Genomic DNA, 27,451 nt, shown 5'->3' with positions numbered 1-27,451 from the left:
GGGTATGTTACGAAATCACATTTTTTTATAAAACAATTTTAGACGGAGAAATACTAAATACCTTGGTATTTGCAGGCAGTTAGTTCATGCTCAGGACACTAGAAGCTGCCGTTTCCATTGATCAATGGACATCTACAGCCAAGAAGACCACAGACAAAAAAATAAAGCTAGCTATTTTCAATTCACACATTTAATTTACAAATTTGAGTGAAAGTGATATTGACTGAGGCCAAAAGTTTCCTCTTTTATTCAATAATATAAAATATTACAATGCAAAACATTCTCATGTCTGATTTACAAAAAACACCATCGGACTGCATCTGCAGAGCTGACATTCATCACAGCGCTTTTTACCATATAAGGCAGCATTGTAGCACACAATCTTTACTTCATGTGCAAAAGCAGTATAAATTATACTTAGGCTTCCATAAAAACACTCACATGTTTCTCACAAATATAGAGATCCAACAGCAAGCTATCTACGCATTCTTAAAATAGAATCATAATAATCTCATACAAGACATCGCCAGTAAAATCAGTTAGCATACCACCTTTCTGTCTTAAAAGTCCATTTTATAGCCGAGGATCAAGATAGCAGCACTTAACATTTGACTGCAAACAATAAAAGAGAGTGAGAGCCTTCATCCGAACTCTGAAGAGACGATTAATGGCTTTAAAGTGGACTCAACACTGCGATAGTCGGACATCTTAATGCACAAGGCAACACTGGGTTCATGTCCTCTGTGGAAAATGTGGAGCATTAAAGGGTCTCAGGGCTGTCACACTTCGAATGAACTGTAAGAAATCAAAACAAGCAGGGATTAGTTACAGCATTTACATGCAGACACGTGCACAAAAGATCCATCATTGATCAGGTGAAAAAAAACTTTTTTATATCAGATGTGACTTGTCCAAAAAAAGATTGACAAATATGACTATTCATGATCAAATATTGGAGGACTTGAAATTAACTTTTTTTATAGGAAGAAACTGATGATGTACGAAACACAAAAACAGAAATAATAAAACCCTGGTTAACATTTATAATCAAACTTAGATCAACAAACATGACATTTATGCCAGAATTTTGTAGAGATCCCCATAAAAAATGGATAAATGCATTAAAAAAAGCTGGAAACTTAGCTGGAGCAGTTAATGTCTTGTTTTGTGTCAAAAATTTAAACCGTTCTTCGATTCTATTATGCATGCTGATGACAACAGAACACACTAATTCAGCCTCAGTGTCCTATGACTCCATAAAATATGTTATTTCCAATGTCTGGAATCCATTGGGATGATTTATATAAAACTTAGAGCACCAGCACTTTGACAACCCCAGAGGAAAAAGCAGTACTGTTAATATCTTCGTTTTTCATGTCCTATTCAAACATAAGTTTAAGTGTTTTTGACAAACATATCACTCTCTGTGACTGTGTACAATAGAAATGTAAATAAGGATCTTTTTCTGAGACCTACCCTTGACTAACCTGTTAGAGATGGATGTGTTTCACACTGGAAAACCTATAATACTAAGCATTTGGGAAAGAAGAGAGCCTTTGAAAAAAAAACTCAAAGGGTGATTGGATGAACGTTCTATCTGTCACATCTTTACGGGTCAATCAGAACAACAAAACACATGACATCATAGTCCCAGACCGAAGTGCACTGCTACCGAGAGTATAACCCCATAGAGAGCTGCATAACGTAAACCATAGTGACTATAGACATGTCATTACACGACTTTTGTCGTTTTTGAAACCAAAAAAAAAAAAAAGCTCACTGCTGTTCTTTGTTATTTTTTTAATGAAGAAATGTCGTCAAGTTCTAATAAAACTGGCGCTTTAGCAACATCCATGCTAATGTCTTCCGCCATAACTGCACCGGCCTCTTCTTGTTGCTTGCATACAACACAACTCTGCTTTGCCCAAAAGTACTGCCCCTGGACGCTGGTTGGTCCTGTCACTTTCTAACCGGGCCCAAACAGTTCAGATGGGAGCTTTGCAGATGGATTCGCCGGTAAGAAAGATGGAAATTGGCGAATCCATCTGATTTGCATGGTTACCCTTGACAGTAGTTTTAGGCATTAAGAAACTATCAATCTTCTCAGTCGCTGATGACTTTATTTGCTCTAATAGGTCACTTTGAGGTGTCAGTATAATTTCAGTCTGGTTCATAAGAGCTACAAACTGTTCACAAAAGCTTTAAAGATAGCATAATAGCATAGTGGCCCTCGAGTTAGCACCACTCAGTCACTGAATAAAAGTACTTGGTAGTAGAAGGATTAAATGTCTATTAAACAGAACACTGTAAAAATTACCAGGATTTCACAATATTTAACTGTAATATTTCACAGTAAAATACTGTAAAAGTCATGCACCTAGTAGCCAGTAATTTACTGTGAATTTACAAGGATTTTTTTTTTTTTTACAGTGAACCTAATAACCTAAGTCCCATCATCGTTGACTCACCACCAACCTAATAAGGTATCAGTAATCCATTATTACGCTATCACAGAAAAAAAATGGAACCTCTTCACAGACTTGTAGATTGTTTAAAAAAATAAAATTAACAAAAGAAAAAAATGTATGTTATGTTAATGAGTGAGGACTGTAAAACCTGCAGTCATGCTCAGTGAAACCTGATTTTACTCCAGACTTACCTGAGCTCCTCTTTCAGTCTGTTGAGTTTATCAAAGAGTCTGTCATTCTTGACCTGCATGGGAGCACTCGGTACAAACCAGGCCGCTATGAATTTACATATGACGACAACATGCTGCAAGCAGAGAGGCAATGTTGGTGAGGTAAATTAGATCTTAATAATCATAACTCAATGCTTCGGTTTTTGTTGTTACAGAAAATCAGCTATGCTGTGAAAGAGTGTTTTATATGTCCAGGGGTGTTTACAGACTTTTAATTATTAGCCCTGGCTTAACTGGGACACTGACTTTAAATAGACGACATTTTGTGCCCTAAATTAAACATTATTTGCACAGTAAATCTCATTATGTACCATGTTCATCTTCACTATTCTTAACTTATTGCAAGTAACACATAAAATGGTCACATATAAATGTTCTTAGCTTAACTCTTTAAGCACTCCAAGAGAAGCTTGTTCACGTTCTTAACATTTAGCAAGCAAACTCTTGCCTAATGTGTAACTTACAGAAACAAGTTTTATTGTTAAAAGGAGGAGAATTTGCTTGTAGATTTTATGGATTCACTCGTCTCTTACACACCTGCCCCGATGGAACAGATGAGTTTTGGTTTTCAATCTTATGTAAGAACAAAATAAAACATGCTACCTTAAGAAAGCTACTAGCAGTCTGTTGCAACATGGCCCAAACAGTTGTTTTATCACAAGTCCTGCCGAATAACTAATCAAATAACCGATCATTGTTTAGGATTATAGTGAAGGGGCCGGTAAACTATCAAAGGGGGGCATGCCAATCCATCTGAACATGTCCCTGATGGAGTCACAGTCTGAGCTACTCAAAGGAATCAGTGAAAGTAGAGGTGATGTTTCTTATTGGGTCGTGGTCTTACCTCAAACAGAATGACAAATGCAAAGCGCACAGCTAATATCAGCCAGAACTGTGGGGTGAGACTGTAGTCCTCATTGCTCCTGTAGTCTTTGTAGCTGAAAGAGAAGACACATGATTTCCTTTTCATAAGCTGTTAAATGCCAGATGGATTTGTTTCATCCATCCATCTGGAAAACCTTCAATACTAATGCTGCGTTCCATTTATCATTGTAACTTGTATTATGACTTGTTTTTCCAAATTCAACCAGAAGTGGAAAATGGAACATCTCTCCAAGTCGTATTTACAACTCATGAACTCAGTATTGCACAGAGCAACCCGACCTCGACATCACAACATGGTGGCACAAAGTATTAAGTGTAGTAAAAACTTTGATTTTGACCTGTTTTCAGAACCTTTTGCTGTTTCTCAGTGCATTTCTTGAAATTATAGACACAGCATGTCGTGTGCAGTAACAGTCTTTAATACATGAAGTACTGCGCAATGCGTTGTTTTAAAGGTTCATCGACTAACAACTGATCAATGATGCTAAAAACAATGACAGGCTAACACAAGAACGACATCCGTCATTTTTCCAACTTTTTTTATTTCTATATGTGAATCACATACATGCATACTTACAAACATTACTTAAATGATTCACCCAGGTACCCCATGTATATACCAATTAATACACTATATACATGGGGTACCTAGAAGGTAAATAAATATATTTAGGGATTCACTCATGTCAAGATATTCCACTTTGGTAACTTTTGAGTCCATTTACTGTAAACATAGCATATAAAGCTTTTGACAGTTTCCACTTTCCATTGTCAGAATAAAAAGATTACATCCTTTCCTTTTAACTAAACTTTGGAGCCGGTTTGTACATTATAGAGTTGCTTTACATCCAACCAAAATAAGCAACTATGGAGACACTCATTTTTTCCAACTTCACGTGGTTATGACAAATGGAACAAAAACAACTGGGAAATCCGTTTTTGCAGACGAATGTGACGTCATGACTTCCAATCTCCAAGGTAAATAGAACGCAACATAAGTGTTTGGGAAAGGACAGAGGATTTGAAAAAAACTCGTTGTCATTGTATGAACGTTCTGTCACATCTTCACGGGCCAATCAGAGCAACAAAACGCGTGAAGTACCTGCGACCGAGGTGTGTGTGCGCAGCTACTGAGGAATAACATGAACCATGGTGACTGTAGACATGTCAGTACATAACTTCTGTCATTTTTGAAAAGACAACAAAAACTCACTGCTGTTCTTTGTTCTTTTAACGAAGAAATGTCATCAAGTTCTGATAAAACTGGTGCTTTAGCAGCATCCACGCTAATGTCTTCTGCCATAATTGCACCAACCTCTTGTTGGTACTTGCTTACGTCACAACTCCACCACACCTGAAAGTACTGCCCCTCGTCACTGATTGATCCTGTCACTTTCTAACCGGGCCCAAACGGTTCAGATGGGAGCTTTGCAAGATGGATTCGCCAGTGAGAAACACAGAAATGGGTGTATCCATCTGCTTTGCAAGGTTATTATCAGGCTACATCTGTTAAACATAAAATAATTCTAAAAATAATAGAGATAAGAATACAAACAGTAAATCAGAGTTTTCCAGGAACAACAGAGTTAACAACACTTGCAGTGAGGTGTTTCACTGTTTTCAGCCTAAAAGAGATGCTTCTCTTTAGGTTTATCTTAGCTTAAAGTGGGGGTATTATTCCTTTTTTTCAAGGCTTTACACCATCTCTCTGATACCCACGTAGAAGCTTTACATGGTTTACAGCTCAAAAAACTCCTCATGTTTCTCATACTGGCGTCCTGAAAAACCCTTATTTTAACCTCCTTCTGAAACGCTTCGTTTTCGCTGCTGTCCCTTTAACACCCCCCGCTCCACGGACCTGCTTTCCTCCAATTGGCCGATTTTCCGGAGGCTGGCTGGCGGCAGGACTCAATGTTTTGTGCCCACCCCCTCCAATGTGGCTAATGTTGTTATGCTAGTAGTTGAAAACTTTGAATGAACCGATCCGACTGAGTAAAATACGGTGAATTTTGATATACGTCCGTACATGTTAGACCTGGAGTCTGATCCTGATAGTCTGGAGAAAGAGGGGGAAGAAAACCAGCAGCAGTGAAGGATAGAGCAGGACGTATCTGTTTGGTAAGTGTTTGATTACTGTGTTGCTAAATAGCTAAATGGCTAAAAGGCCTTGTGGGGGCGGTCTGTTCCGCTTAGCCGGCAGCACGGACGAACCACGAACCAGTTAGGAGATCCTATTGCGATGACCTCATCAGTTTGCTCCATTGAAATCTTGTCTCAGGAGAATCTCAGAAAGATTTTCAATGAACCGTTTTCATCAGTTTACACGCTAATTCCAAGATTACGGTCACATACATTTATCTTGCAGTTTGGAAATTTGCATATGTGAAGTATGGACATGAAGTATGACTTTATGTTTTAAAAACCGGAAAAGTATAATACCCCCTATTTAACGTCAGATTTGTGCCAGTGAAGTGGTAACCCATCGTATATAAATGACAAAATAAAAACAAGAGAACTAACCTGCAAGAGGAGACGTTCAGTCCACTGGGGGTGATCATCTGAAATTTTGTAAACTCATTTTTTAGGCTTTTGTCATCCATTCGTGCAATAGAGAGGGAGTTGTTGATGTATCCAGCCATGCAGCTTTAAATCAAAGGATAAATAATTACAGCTAGAATTAAAAAAGGACAGGAGAGAATAAAAAACAGATATTTCCAGAAAAACAGAGTCTCACTCAACATCTGTGACCGTGCCGTTGGCACATGGGCCATAGCGATAGTGGTACACCAGTCGAGGAATGAAGTCTGAGGAAACACCAATGACCAGCCCGTTTGCAATGACAGCCAGGACACCGATCGCCTCCAACACATCAATCCACACACCTGAGCAAAGCAAATGCTCATGTTAGGACAATTTACTTATATCATAAATCGGCAAATCAAGAATTTACTGCAAGGCAAAACATGTCATCTTAGATCCTAAGTGTCTCTCACCAATATCATTTGTTTTCTTAGGAACCAGTCTGCGCTCCAGAGTGACCATTTTTATAGCATCCAAGCGAATCTCGATGATATTATTAATGAGGGCGAGCAGAGGAGCAAGGGGAAACGCTGCCACAAATATGGTGGTAAAGCTGAACTGGATCACTGTGGAGACAGTGAAGAATATCATGCATCAAAACTTTTCCAATCCAGTTTCTAGTCATTTTAAGCCTCAGCAGAGTGCATACCAATCTCCAGAAACTCATTGAACAGGCTGAAGGAGTCGACATCATTCAGCCTGTAGTTGCTGAGCCAGTCTCGGAGCTTGCAGTTCTCACAAAGTTCAGATCCATATTTGGCCTCTGATTCGTCTTTCAGGTAGCAGTGAGCACATTTCCTCTGCAGCTTCCTCGTCTGTCTTCTCTTCAGCCAACGGCAGAACCAGCTGAAAAAAAACAAAAGACAGCTTTTGATGTAACAGACCAGACAAATGTTAAGAGTGCATAACTGCAAATGAATACTTACGGGCCAGTGAACTCAAAGACATTACTGATGGTTTGTTTGAGTACCATTATAATTGCCATTTGGATGAACAGGTCTGTGAGGCACCCACTAGGATGGCACTGAACAGAGAGGGATGTTTTATTTATGCATGCAGACACAGTTTTTCATTTAAAACACCACTCTACCTTTTTGTTTAGAAGTTTTACATTTACAAAAAATCATTTAAAATGAACAAGGATGTGTCAATACACTCAATTCATGATACAATCTGTATAAAGAAAACGGGATCATGATATATGATTTTATCATGATGTTGCATTCTTTAACTTAAATTCTCTCAGAATTAAGTTGTAACATTCCCTTTTCCTTATTTCTCTTCATAAGAAAAACTAATACTTTTTATTTTAAGGGTGGTTAAATCACTCAAACACAGAAAATGCTTTTTCCTTTATAAAAATTGACACTGATAGCTACAGCTGCAGCCATCGGGTTTAATAACAGAAACCAAATGCGGATAGCACCCTCTGCTGGTTGAAAAAGACTATTGCAATATTTTTTTTCTTGTCAAATTGATTTAAAAAGTCTGTATATGTCATGTTGTTTAGGGAATTGTTTTGCAAGGTATCATGACATCTTTTGAAATCCATATGTTGTAGTTACTCACCTCTTCTAGTCTCCACTGTCCAGCAATTCGGACATATCCACCTGGATGACCATTTATCCTGCCATGTATATTACACAAAATCAGTCTTGGAACGTTGGATTTGTAGGCAAGTTAGGGTAAGGTTAACACTCTTTAGGTAAAACAAAAATGTGGCTACTAAATTGATAAAATGCGTTCTTACCTGCCAAGAAAGAAAGCGACGTAGAAGAGAGAGGAGAAATATGTGAAGAACTGGAAGGTGAACATCTTAACAGTGAAACTTTTCTCTGTGGCAGCGAACGATCGGGTTTCCTCTGGTGAAAACATGATTTATGTCAGCGTGTATGCCGTTTGCTCTTTGGTCAATAAGTGTCACAATTTCACACAATGCAGAGTAGCCCTTCAACAGTTTTTAATGCTACATTTATTTCATTTATGTCATTTTATCTTAGGTGCGGCACCAGGATTACAACTTTGGATGGGCCCACATAATTTTAGATGCGCTATTAAAATAAAAACATAAACTGTTCCCCTTTCATATGTTCTATATCCTACTGTTTTAAATAAAATGCTGGAGAAGTTTGAAACATTTTGCCTATGACAGAGACAGCCTCTAGTTTACGTGACAACCATTGAGTCTCATTAATGTATTGACACTAGTAAAGCGTGCAATTTTCATGTCTCACTTCAAAAACATTTTCTGCTATGATAAAGACCCTTAAATCAATCCTTTGATGACTGTTCTTTAACATCTATGTAGGAAAATTCTGTCTTATTTATGATTAAGATGAATAACTATTTGGTTATTGATCATAGAGAGAGAGAGAGTCCAGTTATGAAACTTGCAGATGACTCTCAGCAGGTTCGGTGTCAGTCAATGTGGATGAAAGAGGTGGTGATAAACCTTGAGACGTTTTCTGACTTTAAAATGTTGAGACTTGAGTCTCTCTTCTTTACATGTAGCTTTTTCTGTCCCACATGGATAATCTGCTGCTGCTCAGTTGAAAAACATGTGCACACATGCGTGCACCTGCGCTAGTGTTGCAAACATCAGCAGCGTAATCTGGCCTGATAATGATTGGTTATGACCTCCTACCTGATGGCTGGATGATCATGACTTTGTATGTTTTAAAGAGAAAACTGTATTTTAGGCTTGAACTAGTATTCAAATACCTATTTGATATAAAAGTTTTTAAGTCTGTTATCTCCCAAACTTTAAGGGTGGGCCAAAGGGGCAAGTGGGTGGGCCCGGGCCCATAAGGCCCACCCATAACACCATGGCTGCTTTATCTATATGACACAGAATCTCTTTACTTGTCATTTACTGCATGCTATTTTATGTTGTAACTATCGTACATATTATTTATTCTTTATCTGTAGTTATCACAGATTTTCATGTGGGGCAGTGTGATAAAAGATTTGCTTTTAGGGTTTACACAAGCTGGAACCTCTAAGGTTGAAAAGCCAATGCGGAGTGTAAAAAACTGCAGTTCCTCAAGTGTCCACTTGAGGCTGGCTGCAGAAAGGGGTCACATACACAGCCCATGTTAAAATGCCAGTTTTTACAGTAGATATTGACATATTAAACCCTAGTTCAAACTACATTATTTGTTTAAATATGCCATTTTTATGAGCACACACACTGCATGGGGTTTTTTTAATTCAAAACTCGTCCATTTTTGTTGTGAGAAGGAAAGGAGTTATGCATAATAAGGGGCATGCCAGGTGTAGCTGTTAATCAGGAAGCTTAAGACCCACCTCTGCCCCAACACTTTCTCTATTTTCCAGCCAATCTAAAGTTAATTAGAGATATAGAGATAGAGAGATGCAGATAGAGATTAGAGAGATTGTTTTCAACATGAAGGCTGCCACTAATTGCCTTCAAAAGCCAATCAGCATTGACCAAATGGCTGTCAAATATTTTCTACAGCCTATGGGTTAACATTTTTTTTTTCCTTTTAGCAAAATTAGCAAGAGAAATTTGTATTAATATACAAAAGCTTAATTCGACACACCCCCTGCACCATAAATTCAGAAAAACTGTTTTAAAAGCCAAGTCATGGTTTAGCAAGAAAACCACAGGTTTTACTATAAACTTGAAAATGCTGCTTTCCAAGTAGTTGTGCTGGTTCAAGGCCCTGGTATCACACAAAACCTCTGTACTCATTAATTTCAAGCGGATAAAGCAGGGATGTCAAATTAAATCAGAGCAGGGGCCGAAGTCGGAATTTGGGTCCAACCCAAGGGCCGAACAAGGCCAAAATTTAACCATTAACTGTCAACCTCATTTTCACCAGCAATGAATTATGGGGGGAAAAAACCTTAGTACTGATGAAAAATTATTCTGAGATTTAAAAAATTAAAAATGGTAAGGCTCAAAATCATGTTTTAAAAGATAAATATTTAAGAAAGAAAGTTAAAATCATTATTTTTAAGGGTCAAAACATGAGATAAAAATATCAAATCATGAGTTTCAAGGTCAAAATATCAGATAAATTCCATAATCATTGGTTAAAAATGTCAAAGCCTGAGGAAAAAATTAATAAATTTGGAGTTTCACAGGTCAAAATATTACTTAAACTTTAAAATTCAGGATACAAAAGGCCAAATTAAGAGATAAAAGTCAAAGTAAGGAGCTAAAAAGGTCAAAACATGAGAAAAAATAAATACAATTGTGAGTTAAAATGTCAAAATATTACTTCAAATTTTAAAATTGAGGATCAAAAAAGGTTAAACTGGAGTAAATCTGCAGATCAGAGGGCCAGTTATAATAAAAATATGATATGATCTGGTGGGCCAGGTACAACTGTACCACGGGCCAGATTTGGCTCCCGGGCCTTGAGTTTGACACCCCTGGGATAAAGCAACAAGTGATTGATTTCATTTCAGCTAAACCATTAGAAAAATATATTCTTGTAGAGAGAAATGTTGATTAACTTAACAACAAGACCAATGGGACCGATGTCAATTTATGACCACCATTACAGCTCAAAGTGTGTTTCCTTCTCCCTTCTTTCCATCTCTTTCTGAACCTCCTGCACTGAATAACGAGACAAAATCCTGTAACACCTAGTCTTTCCTCTAGGTGCCCTTACTGAGCTTCTCCCTTCACAGTGAATATGAACAAACCTACTGCTCCTCTTTACCCTCCCAGATATATCATCAATCAGAGTATGCGCTAGCCTCGTTCCATTGTTCATCTTTCAACTGTTCAGAACCACGATAATTTCTTCATTTGATACAGAAACTACCTTTTTTTTGGTCATGAACATAGAGGCTTGATTTGGGTCCTTGTGACATTATTTAAAATTTATTTGTGTTCATTCTCCAAAATAAATTTGGAGAAGGTGTGCAGACCCAGTTATCTCCACATCATCTTACTTTCTTCCTATATTATTTCAAATGGAGCATGTAGAATAATGCCTTCAAATATCAGATTGATTATCATCTAACAGCTAATTTCTTTATATGCGGTGCAATAAAAAACAACAACTACAAAAAAACTTACCTATTTCACACAGCTTCATGGCGACTATCCTGTTGATCTGCAAAACACAGACATAACCAGAGAGACACTAAGAATATCAAAGACAGAAAAAAGAAAAAAAAGCACATTTATGACCCCTCGTACCCGTGTCATGACCGTGATGATGAGGTAATGGAGGACGGCCCCAAGCATCATGGCCCCGCTGTTAGAGTGGGTGCTCAGGAACTCCCATGATCCCATAGCCAGGAGCCCCGCTGCAATAACTCTGAACACCACCAGGGCATGGGTCAGGCCGATGATCACGAGTATCTGATCAAACACAAAAACACTTGTTTTGTGTTACAAGGATATTATCCCAGCCAAGGTAACCTTAATTAATTTGCGTGTCTAAACCCGGAACTGTCCCAATTTCAACAAGCTTTTTAATAGCCTGAGCCTGAAGGAGAAAAACAAAACAGATATGAAAAGCATAAAATCACCCACCATGACAGTGACACAGATCAGGACCAGAGTGCTGCGCAGATAAGAATGTTTGTGTTTTTTTGGTGCACAGTTAACGTTGTTTACTATTTCCAGAATCAGTTCCTCCTAGAAGTAAATAAAATAGAAACAAAAAGGTAAAAATCATGAATTTCAGTGAGCACTGCTCTGGTTTTACTGTATTGTGAGGATAGGACGCCATGCATAGAGTGATCAAACCTCCTCTTCACACCAATCAGACACTTTCCATTCGCACACATAGGAGGCCCGATGTCTTTTCCAGAACTCCAGAAACAGCGTGGCTACAAAAATAGAAAGCAGAAATGAGTTCATAAAGCCGACTGGTAAATCTATATGAAAGCCATCACAATACCTGTTTGAACCAAGAGACGATTCTACTAAATATCCAAAAATATCAACACCTGTTTTGATACCACAGCACCACAACTAGCAGCCTTTACCACAAATATCCAAGTAATTTCTTGCTTCAATTTTATTATCATTATTTTGTTATTCTATTTTTATTTCAAAAGTCGTCTTTTACGAAATGTGCAGCAGTGCTTCCTACTGGTGGGCCCCAGAGGTACTGCAGGTGGGCAACAAGAGGTCATGTACAGTATCCACAAACGATATCAAATCATATTTTAAATGTTCATAAAATACAAGTCCCAGTAGTAACAAAACACACCCAGAAGTTTTACCTCATATCACCTTTTCATCATTTATTTTTCTGAATTACTGAGAATTATTTACACACACAACCGCACTGTTGCATACAGACATGATCTCTCAGCACCTTCAACTGAAAATCATCTAGACATCTTCAAATCCCGTATCTATCTATTCTAAATGGGTACGGAGGTCTACATATAGCATTGCTGTCTTTTTCCACAATGTTTTACCTGCATTTTGTCTCTCACTTGCCTTGTCCTATGTTACTTTGCATCACTTAATGAAATAAACACAATATTAAAAAAATAACATTATTCAGAATTGACCTTAAAGCAGAATTCAAAATTTTTTTCAAACTCATTTTCTGTTGTTGAATAATCTTTTCATCTGGATTTCTGGTGGGAAAAAAATGACGCTGGAGATATCACAAAAAATTGCTATTAGAGAAGGAATAATAACAGCAGGTCCAAATTCTAAATCTCTCCGTTTGGTCTTGTAAAGGGGTTTACTAGGAGGCATAATAATAGAATCTAAGACAAGGAAGTGATACTCCCTCTTTTTTCCCAGATTAATTTCCTTCTTTTAATGACCAATATTACAAGAAAACTCCCACACACTGTCTAAAAAAAGCAAATATACCGGCAGTATTTGGGTGATTATTATCAATGTATGTGTGTGATTTGGACTGCGTCACCCGTCCCTACCTCTACTCTAAGTCTATTTGATATGCTTGCAGTTGTACTACATGCACACAAACATGTGTCTCCTGCGTTGCATGCATCATCAAAAAATTTACGTGACACAAGGTATAGTATGCACTTGTGTGGTAGGGTCAGTTTAGAGAAAAAGGGGATGTGAGAGTGAAACAGAAGAGGAAACAACAATAAGACAAAGTTATGAAGATGAACTGATAAACCAAATGTCACAGCAAGGTTATTATAGTTAACTAAAACCGACTCAACAACTACAACTAAAATGTAAAAATCCTTTTAGTCAACTCCAACTAAATTACAACTAAGCTTTGCACCCCCCAAAACTAACTGAAATGTAATTTTTGCTTTCAAAACTAAAATAAACCTACATATACCTGAGCCTAAAGAGAGAAAATTTGACTGATTTGAATGAAGAAGACTTCACAAAATGGTAATTTTAAGGTCTTGAGCTGTATACAAACATCAAAATTGAATAAATAAATCGAAAGTGAAGAGATCTTCTGGTTGTCGCCCCTTATGGGGCCAACAAACCAACAAAACAGCAGTGAAAAAAAAATAATTAAAACTAAACTGAAATTTAAACAAAAAGTAAAAACTCAATGAAATTAAAATTAATGTAAAATCCAAAACTATTTTAACATTGGTCCAAAATGATCCACATGTGCACAATATGTTACTGCCACTGCACTGAGACAAATATGGCTGTCAAACTAGCAGGGACAGATAAAGTCTGTTTTAGAAGTCAGCGTTTCAATAGCCTTCCTCAATAAAATAATGAAAATAAGATTAGTGTATTGGTTCAACAAGTGATCGTGTAAACTGGTGACTTTCAGCCCTGTGTGTCAGTGGTTGCACCAAAATATGTTCGTTTTTCATTAAATACAATCAGATGAGTTTATTTTGACAAAATACTGACGATTAAAGTTCTAAAAAGATACTCAGCTTGAATACAGGTTGTATTACAACTAGTGCAAAAAATAATGTTTTTGAACATATTTTGATAGGTAATTAGATCATTTGGTTGTTTGTTTTCAAACTCAGATGGTGGAAGTAATATGCCATAAAATAACACAACAAAGAAGAAGATTTTTTTATTTTCAGAGGAAGAAGTTTTGAAAATGTTCTGTCTTGTTTTTAACATTGTGTCAATGTTGGTCAGGGCAGTCAGCTGTGCTTGTGCATGATTACTCTCAGTAGAGCTTTCCTTTTAGTTTTCCTATGTTACCAAAAAACAGAGACAACCTTTGAATCAATGAGCATCTGCACTTGGTCTTAGTTCCTCTCTTCCTCCTCTCCTTTTAAAACCCTGTGCTTCCTGGATGCACATGTGGAGCAAGAGAAGTGCTCAAGAAATTCTCAGAAACAGAATGGAGAGAGAATTTCAGACCTATGTGAGCCACACACTACACAATAATCGTGCTGAATCCCTCCTTCTGACCAAAGTCAGAAAAGGCCCAATTATCTTTTGGTTCTAAAGATTGGTGTCAGGTGATCCTGTCCTGTGTGGTCTGATAAGAGTGAATTTTTCCCTCTCGGACCTGATCCAAGGCGCTCTGATCATCAATATTACACATGTTCAGTATTAATGACAAGAATTCCTGTTGTGTGTGGTAAGCACAGAGGACAGCCGAGCAGGCACGAGCAGAATTCTTATGTAGAACGGAGCAACAGCCAATCAGGAAGCAAGGTGATAGAAGGAGGAAGCAAAACGAAAAGCACAGCCACGGCAATGATAGTAAACGTGAAGCATAACGTTAGACGGATGCAGAAATGGAGGAGAAACTTGGTTACTTGTTGCAACAAAATGACTGTTAATAATGTGAACTGGAAAAGATACCACAGACAAACTTACAAGGGAAGGAGCTGGACACAAGTGGACACTCCAATGGATTTAGCATGAAGCTAACATCAACGTCGTCACTGTAATGGACGTTTGATGGCAAAAGATTTATAGTCCTTAATAGTCACTGATCAGAGTCTGCTAGTGGTGTGCTGAGTTCTACCTGTTGTTAAGTAACACAAACTATACAAACAAAATGGTAAAATCAGTGATTATTTGTTTTGTCTCGATGTGTGGGGTCTCTCACACTGAAAAAATCTTTAAATATTTAAAAAATCTGTATGTGTGGCAGGCTTTAGTCCAGGTGATTTCCTACAGCATGGAATCTGTTGTACACTTGTGTACAGGCATAGCAGAAGAAAACAGATTAAACTGTTTACATGCACTGCATAATCACATTATCTGGCAAAAAGCTACGTGTTTTAATCCAATTTTTCATAATCCAATAATGTCCTTTACCTGATTCAGGACATCAGATTATGCTGTTTACATGACTACTTTAGTAATCAGGTAAATGAAGAAATCAGACAATAATTAACTGATTAGAGTGCATGTAAACACACTTCCAGATTCAGTATGTAGCTTTTGGTCTACATTTTCTTTAGAAGACTGGAGAGGCTGATCCTGATAGCTTTCCCCTGTGTGAATACACTTCACAGAATATGATTATCATCTTCCTCTGTCCACTCCATCTTGATTCACACCTTAACAAAACACTATAAAATCTTAAAATGCAGACAACCTGAAGGTATTATAAGCATAAAGCAGAGTATTTGTAAGTTGTTATAGATGGTTTCTATAGACCACCCTCACATCCAGATGGCACAGGCCGATCAAGAAAAAACAGGCCAGGACGTGTAGGTTTTGAAGTTACATGGCATTACTTTGGCAGTGCTTTTCCCCGTGATCATGAAACATCCAAGCAGTTGGACAAAATGTATGAAAGGCAGATAAAAGAATTATTTTCACAATTTGCCCAACAAGCCAACACAGACCGAGCCAATAAAAACAGAGCTGGAACAGAATTATCATCTCTGATATTTCTGTATTTCTAAGGATTATGTCTTTTGTAGGGGTTTTTAATGGCTATGCAAAAGCGTGACTGATATAAAGTAAATCACATCTTGTATAAAGACTTGAATATTAAAAATGCATGATGTTTGGACAAACAGAACTCACCCCACACTGCCATGAACATTGCAAAGAGCACTGTGCCGTTATTATCGAACAGCAGGCTCACCTGTAGGCACACAACATAAGCAATGAGTACACACTGGCCTCTCCATCCCTCTGTTCAGTCAGACAGCTCACATTTGTGACGGTTTAATGTGTTTACTGCTGCATCACAGTTAAGTTTGAGTTTGGGGTCTAGGCTTTATAGGATCTAGGATTTATCTGACCTGAAGAATTTGAGGAGTTATAAGATATGATCTTAACTTCTCTGTCAGAGTCTCCAGGTAGATGCTGGGGTTGCTTTATTTGTGTTCTGTGAATGCAGTGACATACCTTTGCATATGTGCAGGTGTCGGAGAGCTGCCACACTTTGCATCTTTTGTCACAAAGTGGACACATCACCGTGTCGGAATCACAGACCTCCTTTCTATGAAACAATACACTTCAGTTAAAACAGTGTGAACACTGTGTTATGACAAAAATGTGGAGATGTGTGAAAGCTTACATGAGGGGTGAGCTGTTGAAGAAGGCAAGGCCATAAAGGAAAACTATAACCCCGATGAGAGCAGGAGGGATGAGCAGATACGTGTACCAGCCCAGCCACAGGTAGTACAAGGCCACCTTCTCCCCAAAGTAATTTCTGGATGAGAAAACAAAGAACAGAAATACACAGAAGAGGAATAAATTAATAAATGGTCATTTCATTTTTGTGTCTAGTCATTTGTACAAGCAATCCCTCATGGAATTATTCACATTAACTGAAAATCACTAGTTAAGTGGAAAAAGAGCCATCATTAATGTAGAAAAATACACCCCATTGCAATGTGTAAACATCATTCATGAAGATAATTATGCTGGCCACTCATACCTAGATGTCATAAATTATCCTGAAATCACTAAATGCCTGTTTGCCTTTTAATATAATGTACAAATGTGCCCATTGTTAAATTATATGTCAAATGAATTAAAGTCAAGATGTTGGAGGCAAACAATATGAATGGAATGTGGTTCTTGACCAATGTTTGGAAGAAAATAAAAACAAAGAAAATTGCTTTGCAAAAGTTCAGGGTGCTTTCTACCAAGTCATGAAGGTACTGTTTAAAACCTGCACTTACATTACCACCAATGAAAATCAATTCAATCTAATTCAGTACAAAGTAATGACAACAATGATAATGTATTGACCCAAACAGGGCCAATCAAATGAAATTTGCTTTTCTTATTGTAAAATTATCTTTCTTGATCATGTTAAAGCATTTACCGTATTGATGAACCCTAACTCTGACTCACTTAATAATAAAAATAATAATAATACATCACACTTATTTAGCGCTTTTTTGGACACCAAAGATGCTTCACAAACAAAGCACAACAAACTTACTAAAAATGAAAGTATTAAAACATGTTTATTCTGTTACCAAGTCAAATGTGTGAATGAGTAGCACATTTTCTCACTTCAGCACATTATTGTTTGAACCCCCACTCCCAAAAAACACTTAAAAACCTGAAAAATCAAGTTTGAGACTGTTTAGTACTGTTTGATGAGAATAATACCATGTACATATCCTATTCTTGATGAACTCACCCTAAAATATCCCTTAAAGGGGACATAGTTTACCCTTTTGAGACAAGTTTATATTGGTCACAGAGGCCCCCAAAACCTGCCTGTGAAGTCTAATGCTGAAAAAAACACTCCAGTATTGGATTTTTGCATGTCTACAAACCCCTCTGTTTCAGCCTTGCTCAGGATGAGCTGTTTCTGTGTCTGTGGCTTTAAATCTTACTGAGCTGTCTGACGCCCCTGACTACACCCCTCTCAGGAAATGGATGTGGCTTAATGGATGTGAGGATCAGGAGAGAAGGGCAGAACGCTTTTCAAAGCATGGAGGGCCAGCTGAACCTGGGGGCGGTGCTATCTCCCCACATGATATCATGAGGGGAAATTCTTAGAATGGTTTGTTTCAGCACACATTTTCTGAAAGGTGGAGAAAGAGAGGAAGGGAGGGAATGGATTTTTCTGATACTTGATGGGATTGGGGATAGGCCAGGAGCACATATTTTTGGTAGAAAAGCCTAGAAAAGGTAATTTTTGCATAATATGCCCCCTTTAATTACTGAGGTGCAGGTATTTATGCACAGCAAAAAATGCTCCAATTGCAAAAAGCACCAGTTGGCTGGAAATCTGATGTCACTTAGATGAGAGGGTTTTTTTCTCATCAAAAAACCCAAATTATACTGACCATGATTGATTTATAAAAACAATAAAAGGGTAAAACAACCAAGTTGGTGAATACTTTTTATAGGCACTGTATATGTTACTTTCAGACACTGACTGCCAGAGTACCGTTTTTTAACTCTTAATTTCAAGAATTAAACCTCTGAAAACCCAACATGTACTTATTTTATGTAAAGCGGTCTGCAAGTATAAAATGAGTGCCTTTAAAGAGGTTGAAATTTGTCAACAGCTTAAGAAGAAGAAACTATGCCCACACATTTGCTCAGCGCCATTAAAACTTTATTTACTCACAGGGTTTCAACCAGTCCTCTATAGGTGATTATTTACCGTTACCATCATTATGTGAAAGAGAGCTCTGGTTGAAACATTGTGATCCATTAAAGCTTTTTTGTTTTTTTGTAAGTGTGTGGGCATACTTTCTTCTTGCTGCTGTTTTTGAATTTCCCTGCACCTACGTGTTGTGATGCATGAATAAAAAGCATTTTCTGAACAACTAACATATCGCTATTATTATTTTTTTTTTTATGAAAATACAGAGACAAAATGCATTTTTACATTGGTATTGTGTGGTGAATCCTGTTTAAAATATTAAATAATAGGGAAAACTACCCAGCAAAAAAAATGTAAAAGAATATCTCTTTGGTTCTAAAGTGGGTGCTAAACAACAAAATACTTTTTCTAAAGCTAACATAATACCATAAATATTAAATTATCCAATATCTTTGCATATATATTATGATGCACTGTTTTTGTTTCTTCAGTGTAAGAGAACGTTAAGACAACAAGACTAAACTGCATCAGTTTTTATTATCAAGAATAATAATCCTGACAGTGTCTGCTTCACACGTTGGCAGTGACATGATTGCTGTTCTCTTGTTGATACTTGAACCTACTTCACAGAAGGATGACATGGGAACAATAATGCAGCGATAACAGCAACTGTATAAAGCAGGCTAATGAATGGGCTGTTGTGTTGCAGTCCAAACCTGACAGCAGTTATGGGTTGCCCTTGGAGACAGGCTGTCCATCGTGCCCAGCTCTCCTTCAGCTCTCGCTGCTTCTTTTTCTGAAAGCAGGCGCACAAAGGCATCAGAGGAAATCACGAACACGTAGAGCAGGACTGTATGTAACGATTAGCACATTTAAACTGATAACAGCTTGTAATGCAAAAATACAGTATAAGCTACAGGAAATTGAAATGGATTCTGCTGCCTTATACATTTAGATATGTGCTCAGATCCCACATGTACATGATTTTATGTGCGCATTTGCTTCATTGTGAGCTCTCCTACATGCCCTCTTACTCCCAGCAGTGAATGACTCAGTGAATTAATACGACTTGTGATTCTCTCTGTTATTCTTTGGCAGCGCTGACTTGTTTTGAAACACTATTGCCAAGTTTCACTTCATAAGTTTGAGAAGCAAAGCAAAACGCTTAAGCCATCACGTGAAAAGAAGAGCTTTAGCCCCCATAAAAGATAACAGAACCGCTATCTGTAAACAAGAATGTGGATATCCACGTGCAGAAAAAGAGCCAGATTGTGGTTCAATTGTAACATTCACAGCAAAATATGTTAATCCTGGTCGAAAGGACAACTTTGATTCATGTCTGCTGTCTTCAATGACTATCTAATCTTCTGTTTATGTCTAAGCCCAGCTGATAATACAACAATCTGGCCAGATTATTGCACAGTAGTGCAACCTTTATTAGATATTAATAATTAATAGAGGTGCTGATTCATACTCAGTGTTAGCAGATTTACCTCGTGCAAACAGAAGCGTGCCTCGAAAACCCTCATCTTCATAAGATCCCGCAGACCCTCTGTGGGAGAAAAACAGTTAGGGGTTTCAAGATGTTTAATACTTTGAGACCATGTGTTTTAAAGGCAAGCAAGACTGAATAATTTACAAAAAAAAAAAAACATTCATTCACAGAGCAAATCACATTTCTTTGCAGAGTTAACACAGATAACATTAAGAGCATTAAAAGAAACCCAAAATTAAATAGGTCGAGATATATGATAAAATAAAGTAAAAAATGACAAAGTAGCAAAGTTCAGGATTAAATCAAATAACTTATATTCAAATCTTCTCATATTGTATATCATCCATTTATGCTTTACAGTGTTACATATGTGCTTTAAGTCTCTGACAACAGTCTTAACTTCTCAATGGACACAGATTTATCTCCTGGTCACATCTAGCACAGAAGGATCTATTCAATAATCCACCCAGAACATCCCCCTCAGAACTGAACCACTGTAGAGATGCTGTGGTAGAAAAATGCAGTAACAGTCTTCTCGTAGTGCTTATTTTTTTTAGATTATTTTTAAAGCAATTGATTTGGTTTTACTTATACAGATTAATGAGTTCATATACAGTGCCTATAAAAAGTATTCACCCAATTGGATGTTTTACCCTTTATTGTTTTATTTAAATAAGTCATGATTAATATAATTTGGCTTCTTTAACAAAAGAAAAAACAAAAGAAAAAACAAACAAATAAAAACCTCTTTAAATTTTAAGAGAAAACAGATCTTGACAAAGTAATGGCAATCACATAAAAGTATGTAATGTAAAATAAGTGACTACATAAATATTCACCCCCTTCTAACTTGACTAATCTAAATCAACAGAGGTCCAGCTACCTGGTGGTCATAGTTAACCTGACACATCAGATGGATGTGTTTCACACATCCATCTGGAAAACCACTCATACACAGTGTTTGGGAAAGGACAGAGGTTTTGAAAAAAATCCCCGGAGGGTGATTGGATGAACATTCTGTCACATCTTAAAGGGCCAATCAGAGCTACAAAACACCGCTACCAAGGAGTGACCTCCATAGAGAACTGCATAACGCGAATCATGGCGACTGTAGACATGTCAGTGCACGACTTTGGTCGTTTTTGAAAGAAAACAACTCACTGCTGTTCTTTGTTCTTCTTTTAACAAAAGAAATGTCGTCAAGTTCTGATAAAAAGTACGCTTTAGCAGCATCAATGCAAATGTCTACCACCATACCTGCACCAGCCTCTTGTTGCTACTTGCTTACGTCATGACTCCATCGTGCCCGGAAATACTGCCCCTCGCCGCTGATTGGTCCTGTCACTTTCTAACCAGGCCCAAATGGTTCAAACGGGAGCTTTGCAAGATGGATTCGCCAGTGAGAAACACGGAAACGGGCGTATCCATCTGCTTTGCAAGGTTAGGTCATAGTTCTGCAGTTAGTAGTAAATGTGGCTCAAGTGATTGTAGCATAAAGAGACCTGTGTCTGGAAGGTCCAGTCACCAGTTAAGCAGTATGTCCGGCTACCATTACACCATGAAGACAAAAGAACACTCCAAGCAACTCAGAAAAAAAGGTTGAAGAAAACTCTGATTAAAAGGCACTTCACCAAAAGGCATGTGGGAAACTCTGTGGTCAAGTAGGAGAAAGTTCTTTGATCTGATGTGACAAAAAGGGTGCTTTCTGGCCATCAGACAAGACACTATGTTTGCTGGACACCAAACACTGCACTTCACCACAAACACACCATCTTCACTATATGAAGCACATTTGCAGCAGCATCATGCTCTGGGGATGCTTCTTAACATCTGACCCTGGAAGGCTTGTAAAGGTAGAGGGTAAAATTTTTGAAAAGTCCTGGAGGACAATCTTATTCAGTCTGCAAGAAACCACAGCTTGGTAGAGGACTTCTTTTCCAACAAGACCAGAAGCATAGAGAGAAAGCTAAACAGCAAGGTGAATGCTCTGGAGTGGCCGAGTCAAAACCCAGACTTCAATTCAATAGAGAGTTTTTGGCTGGACTTGAAATGCACTTGCTTTGAAGAAATCTTAAAAAGAGAAAAAATATATGTATATATTTTGACCTTGATTGATTTCTAAAATCATTAAAAGGATAAACAACCAAGAGGAGGAATACTTTTTATAAGCACTGTATTCACCTACATGGTCTCATCAAATCAATGTGAATTCTGTGAATTAAACATTAACAAACTCTGTTATTTTGATGATCTGAATTTTCAGAAAGTACCAGAACTTAAAAAGTACGTCTTTCTCATGAGACAGGTGCATTGGAGAGAAATAACTTCAACAGCAATCACACACACAAATACCTGTACAGAGTTTAAATTGTACAAATACAATGGCAATATTTCAGAACAGAAATAGTTTTATTGTGTGCAATCCAAGCAGTGTGCAGGTGTTTGCTTGGATGTTTTAATCACTAAAACAAAAAGATGCCCTTATATTGCCCACCTAGGACTTCTGATAACATGAAAAATGAGGAGTCCAACCAAAGATGTAAACATAGTGAGTCTTTCTCACCTCCTGAACGTATAGGTGTGTGATTCAGGATGAAGTGGACAATCCTTATCCTGAAAATTTAAGCATTGCTTATTAGGTTGAAGTGCAACTTACTGTGAAATAAACACATTTTTTGAAGCCAAATGATTATGTAGCTTTTCAAAATGTGCCATTAAACAGCCCAGTGATTAAAAAAGCCATTATAGTAGTAATGTATTCTGCAACATTCATGCAGGCACACAGGGAATTACTTTATCTCCATAGAGATCATTATGACAAATACTTCTGTTTCATCCAGAGCACAAACAAACAAACAGATTCCAGAAATAGCCCTGATGATTGTCTGAAATGTCACAAATAGCTACAGTAACATGTGTTACCTGGTGCTGAGTGGTACCACGTTCTGATCCGAGCTCCAGTTACAAGCATCTGACACTCGGAGCAGGTACCTGTACTTCTCAAATATTTCTTTGGGTGCTTGAATCCCGTAAAAGACCAGATCATCATCTATGATTTTCTGACAGGGATGAAAAAGACAACAAGAATGAATGAATCATGCAAACATTACCTCTGTTTCTAGGCAAATTTTAGGTGATTATCTAAGGCTTACAGTGACTTTCATGTTCTTCTTTTTCAGCTCTTCGATGTATTCAGTTTGCTTCTTGAACGCCTCTCTCTGCTGGTTATCTATGGTTTTTGCAACCAGGACGTAGTCATACGAGAGAGGAGTGTGCTATGGGACAAAAATAGATGCCAGAGTCACACTCAACAATGTTATAAGGTTGGAAAAAAAAGTCTTGGAAGTAAACTGGAATATGTATGGAAGTCCTAAGAGGACATGCATCCATACTTTTGTTATCATGACTAGTTTTTCTGTAATAAAAGTGAATTGTGTCATTTTCTCCAGATCTCTGCTAATTTATCTTGTTATCTCAACATTACACTACTGGTTTTATCACCTTTGACTGGAGCCTGGATAACCGGAAAAAAATTGGATGGATGGATGGATGGTTTTACTATGACAATGAGTTCATTTTTAAAGTTTTTCATGGTATGTAAAAATAAGTCAATATATGGAGTAGGAAAAAAATGAAGGATGTACATATTTATGCTTAGGACTTCCATGGCTATGGACTAGTGCTTTTAAGTGGACATATTTTTTCTTACCACAGGAGGAAGTGATGTCTGTTCATTTCCATTCTCTTTCACCACTCCCATAAATTCAAGAAGTTCAATACTGGGCTTTAAGACAAAATATGAATAATAATAAGACAATTATAGCAAATTTACATATCATGAGTGAAAGACTGAAGCCAAATGTAAATCTTGGATGATACTGAAAGGGCTGTATAATGTTTTTATTGTCTGGAATTATCTACTCTCATCACTCCACAGGTATGTAATAAGAAGCTTGTGAAAATGTACAGAAAGGTCATCAGCTTCTTAAGAATCCAGTCAAACTATGACGTGGAGGTGTGTCACCAAAATGCCACTGTGTGAAAAAAAACCTAAGGAGATCCTGACTCACAGATTGTCAACAAAGAGGGTTCACCTAACCTGTGAGTGAACAGCAGGGCAAGTAGACTCACCATCATGCCAATCCTTGCTATTCACTTACAGAGCAGCCCACACACGCTACATGTAGGCAAAAACAGTGCATCATTGGAGGAGCTTCTAATAAAATCAAAAACATCCCATTAAATCCTTATCAGATTACTGCTTTACAATAAAGTCCAGCCTTGATTATTGGATGAGTGGGGCTTTTGTGGGTGATATTTAGTCTGACAGGTGCAGGATTGGCAGACATGTTTAAAGACAGCGGACTAATATGACAACATAACAAAAGAAGAAGCAGGAGCTGGCCTCAGATCAGCTTATAGGAATATAAGAAAAAGATCATTTACCTGCCTCCTGTGGACGGGCATGATGAGCAGGGCTGAATGAAGATGCAGACTGACTCCCTTCTGGATTTAAAAATCTCGGTCAGCATTCAATGATCCCCAAACCTCGCGGTAAACTCACCGATACTCCCGGCTTTGAAACGACCTGAGAGCTCAGACACAGGCGGTATTCAACTTCCGTACTTCCCCAGGGAACAAACGTGTTCTTGTATCACTAGCTGAGGAATGTAAAAGCAACTCTACCTGTTGCTCGTGTCACAACATTTATCCTTCTGGCCACCACCTTTTTTTCTCAGTTCAGTCAGTTCAGCGTTGCAGTCAATCTTAACACTTACAAAAACACGTAAAAATGCAGTGCTGTGTTTCAGCCGATGCACACGTAGAGAGACTGTCTCGATAGTGTCAGGTGCAGTGGAATGGCATGTCTTCGTTTCCTCCCTCCTCACCGATACTTTTTAACATCGGTTCACCGCTAGATGGCAGCAAACACCCTGAGTTTCTCAGTTAATCACACCCAAATCTGCACTGACTGTGACATTTGTCTGAAACTAAGTGAGTCATAAAATTATCATTTTAAAGTATTCCGGGGCCATAATGCAAATGTTAAACAGGGAAATTAAAATTCAGAAGCTTATAAGTCGTGAGTTACTCAACCAACTAGGGAAATCAAAGGATAAACGCTGTAAGATGCAGTAAGAAACATGAACAGCCCGTTTGAAAAGCACATAGGCTGCCTTAAATCTACTGTAATTATGCTAAATGTGACGTCACGTCACATTGTTGACGTAGTACGCTCTGCATACATAGGCTGTGTCCAAAATAATAATAACAATAATAATAATAATAACTTCATATGTATAGCACCTTTAAAAACAAATGTTTATAAAGTGCTTTAACAGACATAGCAAAAGCAAGAACTCAGGGGTTAATAAAAAACAAAGAACAAATTAGCAATAAACTAGAAAAAGAAAGACTTGATAATCAAACAGAAAGTTAAAGCAAACTGAGATACTGATGTCTATTGGCATAAATAAAAGGAAAAGGAAGGACATAGATGATGATGAAGGCAGTTAAAATAGTAAAAGATGAAAATATTTAGGGAAAGACAGAGTGCTATTATATGACAGTAAAATCATGAACACACATATAAGAAGACACACATAAGAAGACGACATCACATCATTAGCAATAAAACAAAAATAAGAAGATTAATAGCAGGTAAAAAGAGAAAGAAGGAAAGAAACTTGAAATGAAATAAAGTAAGAATAGAATTAAATGAGAATAAAAATCAGATGATATTAAGATGGCAATGGAAGGAAAAGTCAAGGTAAAAAGCAGTAAAAGCAAGAGAGCATAAAAAGAGTGATTATAAAATAAGCAAAATAAAGTTTCACATAAAAGCAATTCTGTAAAAGTGAGATTTAAGGAGTGATTTAAAAGATATCACTGAATCTGCTAGCCTAATCTCCTTGGGTAGATCGTTCCAAAGTCGAGGGGCCTTGACAGCGAAAGCCCTGTCTCCTTTAGATTTGAGTCTCGACTTTGGAATGACCGTATGACCAAATACGTCAATGTTTCAGGGACATGATCCCGAGACGACAGACTTTTGAAGGTCACATATTTTACCCCTTTAAGACAAGTTTATATTCGTCTCAGAAAACACAAAACATGCCTGTGAAGTCTGTTTCTGAAAAACACTCCAGTATTGGATTTTTCACATGTCTTAAAACCTCTCAGTTTCAGGACCTGTTTCTGTCTCTGCAGCTTTAAATGTTGCTGAGCTGTCTGACTCCACCCCTGTCTCCGCCTCTCTCAGGAAATGGATGTGGCTCTCCAGCCAAGAGGAGGATCAGGAGAGGAGGGCAGAACTTTCTTCCAAGCAGGGAGGGCCAGCCGAACCTGGGGGCAGTGCTAACTCCCCACATGACATCATGAGGGGAAAATCTGAGAATGGCCTCTTTCAGCACATATTTTCTGAAAGGTGGAGAAAGAGAGGGGTTGTGGCCAGGGGCACATATCTATGTTAGAAAAGCCTGAAAAAGTGATTTTTGCATAATATGTGACCTTTAAATTTGACTGAAAGTATATAACGTGTGTCCTAAATTGCATTCTTCTACTAAATACTTGGTGTAGGGGCTAATGTACTGTTAGCAAGCTAGTACGCTGGATAACTTAAGCATCCCCTACCTAGCTAACATGTTAATAGTAACAGCAATAATAGCAACATTCAATCAAGAAAATTTTTTATACAAATCAAGTTACTTGAATTTAACAAAAGCTGTCAGAATTCAGTTACCATTGCCTAACATTTGTTTACAACCTGCTGCTAACAAATAAGTAGAAGAAAACAGAGGCAGTTAGTGCCAAATAGCAGTAGGCGATTTGAGACAGTACTAGCCCGCTGTGATTTACAGTATACTAACAGAAGATTAGCAGTATGTAAAGGTAATAGTATGCCGTATGGGACCCAGCCATGGACACCTGATCTTAGTTTGAAAATTTCACAGCTGCAAAGCAACCCAAATTTTCTCCTCAGTCTTACTCTGTGGCCAAAAAAAAATCCTCCTCCAAAATATTGCGTAAAACTATGGATTTTTGAAGTCACAATAATAAATTACCCTAATATGACCTCTTTTATCATCCTTTTTCCTTCCATTTTGATGCTTTATTTCTTTTGTCATGCAAAACCTTTGTTAAAACAGACATACTGACTGCCTGTTTCTCACTGTTGCATGATATGTTTGACAATCAAAACCTCTGTACATCCCTTTTGCACAATTTGTGTATACTTTGAAATTTTCAATAAAGTTTGAATTTTAAAGAATAATCTCTATGTTAACAACAAAACAACCTCTCCTCAGTCTCCTGCTGTGATCGGCTTGTAACATGCAGGCTACCCGTTGGATGTTTGATTCAGACCTGATACAAACA

The 27,451-nt window shown here is 37.6% G+C and overlaps 1 protein-coding gene across 2 annotated transcripts; it reads right to left on the bottom strand.

The window, feature by feature from the left end:
* Window positions 1–238: 238 nt before the first annotated feature.
* Window positions 239–24,901, bottom strand: LOC121515752 (anoctamin-9). 2 transcript variants are annotated; one of them, XM_041796717.1, is made up of 25 exons: window positions 24,764–24,901; window positions 24,524–24,665; window positions 23,787–23,861; window positions 23,230–23,352; window positions 23,000–23,136; window positions 22,641–22,690; window positions 20,076–20,134; window positions 19,299–19,378; window positions 16,582–16,716; window positions 16,410–16,503; window positions 16,083–16,143; window positions 11,898–11,980; window positions 11,682–11,786; window positions 11,343–11,507; window positions 11,220–11,256; window positions 7,914–8,025; window positions 7,733–7,790; window positions 7,090–7,187; window positions 6,813–7,009; window positions 6,577–6,729; window positions 6,318–6,465; window positions 6,104–6,226; window positions 3,543–3,636; window positions 2,660–2,772; window positions 239–795 (listed from the first exon to the last, which is right to left on the bottom strand). In XM_041796717.1, exons 2-25 carry the CDS (start codon window positions 24,542–24,544, stop codon window positions 780–782), a joined length of 2,337 nt encoding a protein of 778 aa, XP_041652651.1. In that variant the 5' UTR covers window positions 24,545–24,665; window positions 24,764–24,901; the 3' UTR covers window positions 239–779. The 2 variants fall into 2 exon arrangements, with proteins under 2 accessions (XP_041652651.1, XP_041652650.1); XM_041796716.1 differs by having other exon boundaries at window positions 24,524–24,901.
* Between the last annotated feature and the right edge of the window lie 2,550 nt (window positions 24,902–27,451).

This window comes from Cheilinus undulatus, linkage group 9 (assembly GCF_018320785.1).
Source record: "Cheilinus undulatus linkage group 9, ASM1832078v1, whole genome shotgun sequence".
Taxonomy (NCBI): Eukaryota; Metazoa; Chordata; class Actinopteri; order Labriformes; family Labridae; genus Cheilinus; species Cheilinus undulatus.
This window is presented reverse-complemented; position numbering and strand designations above follow the sequence as displayed.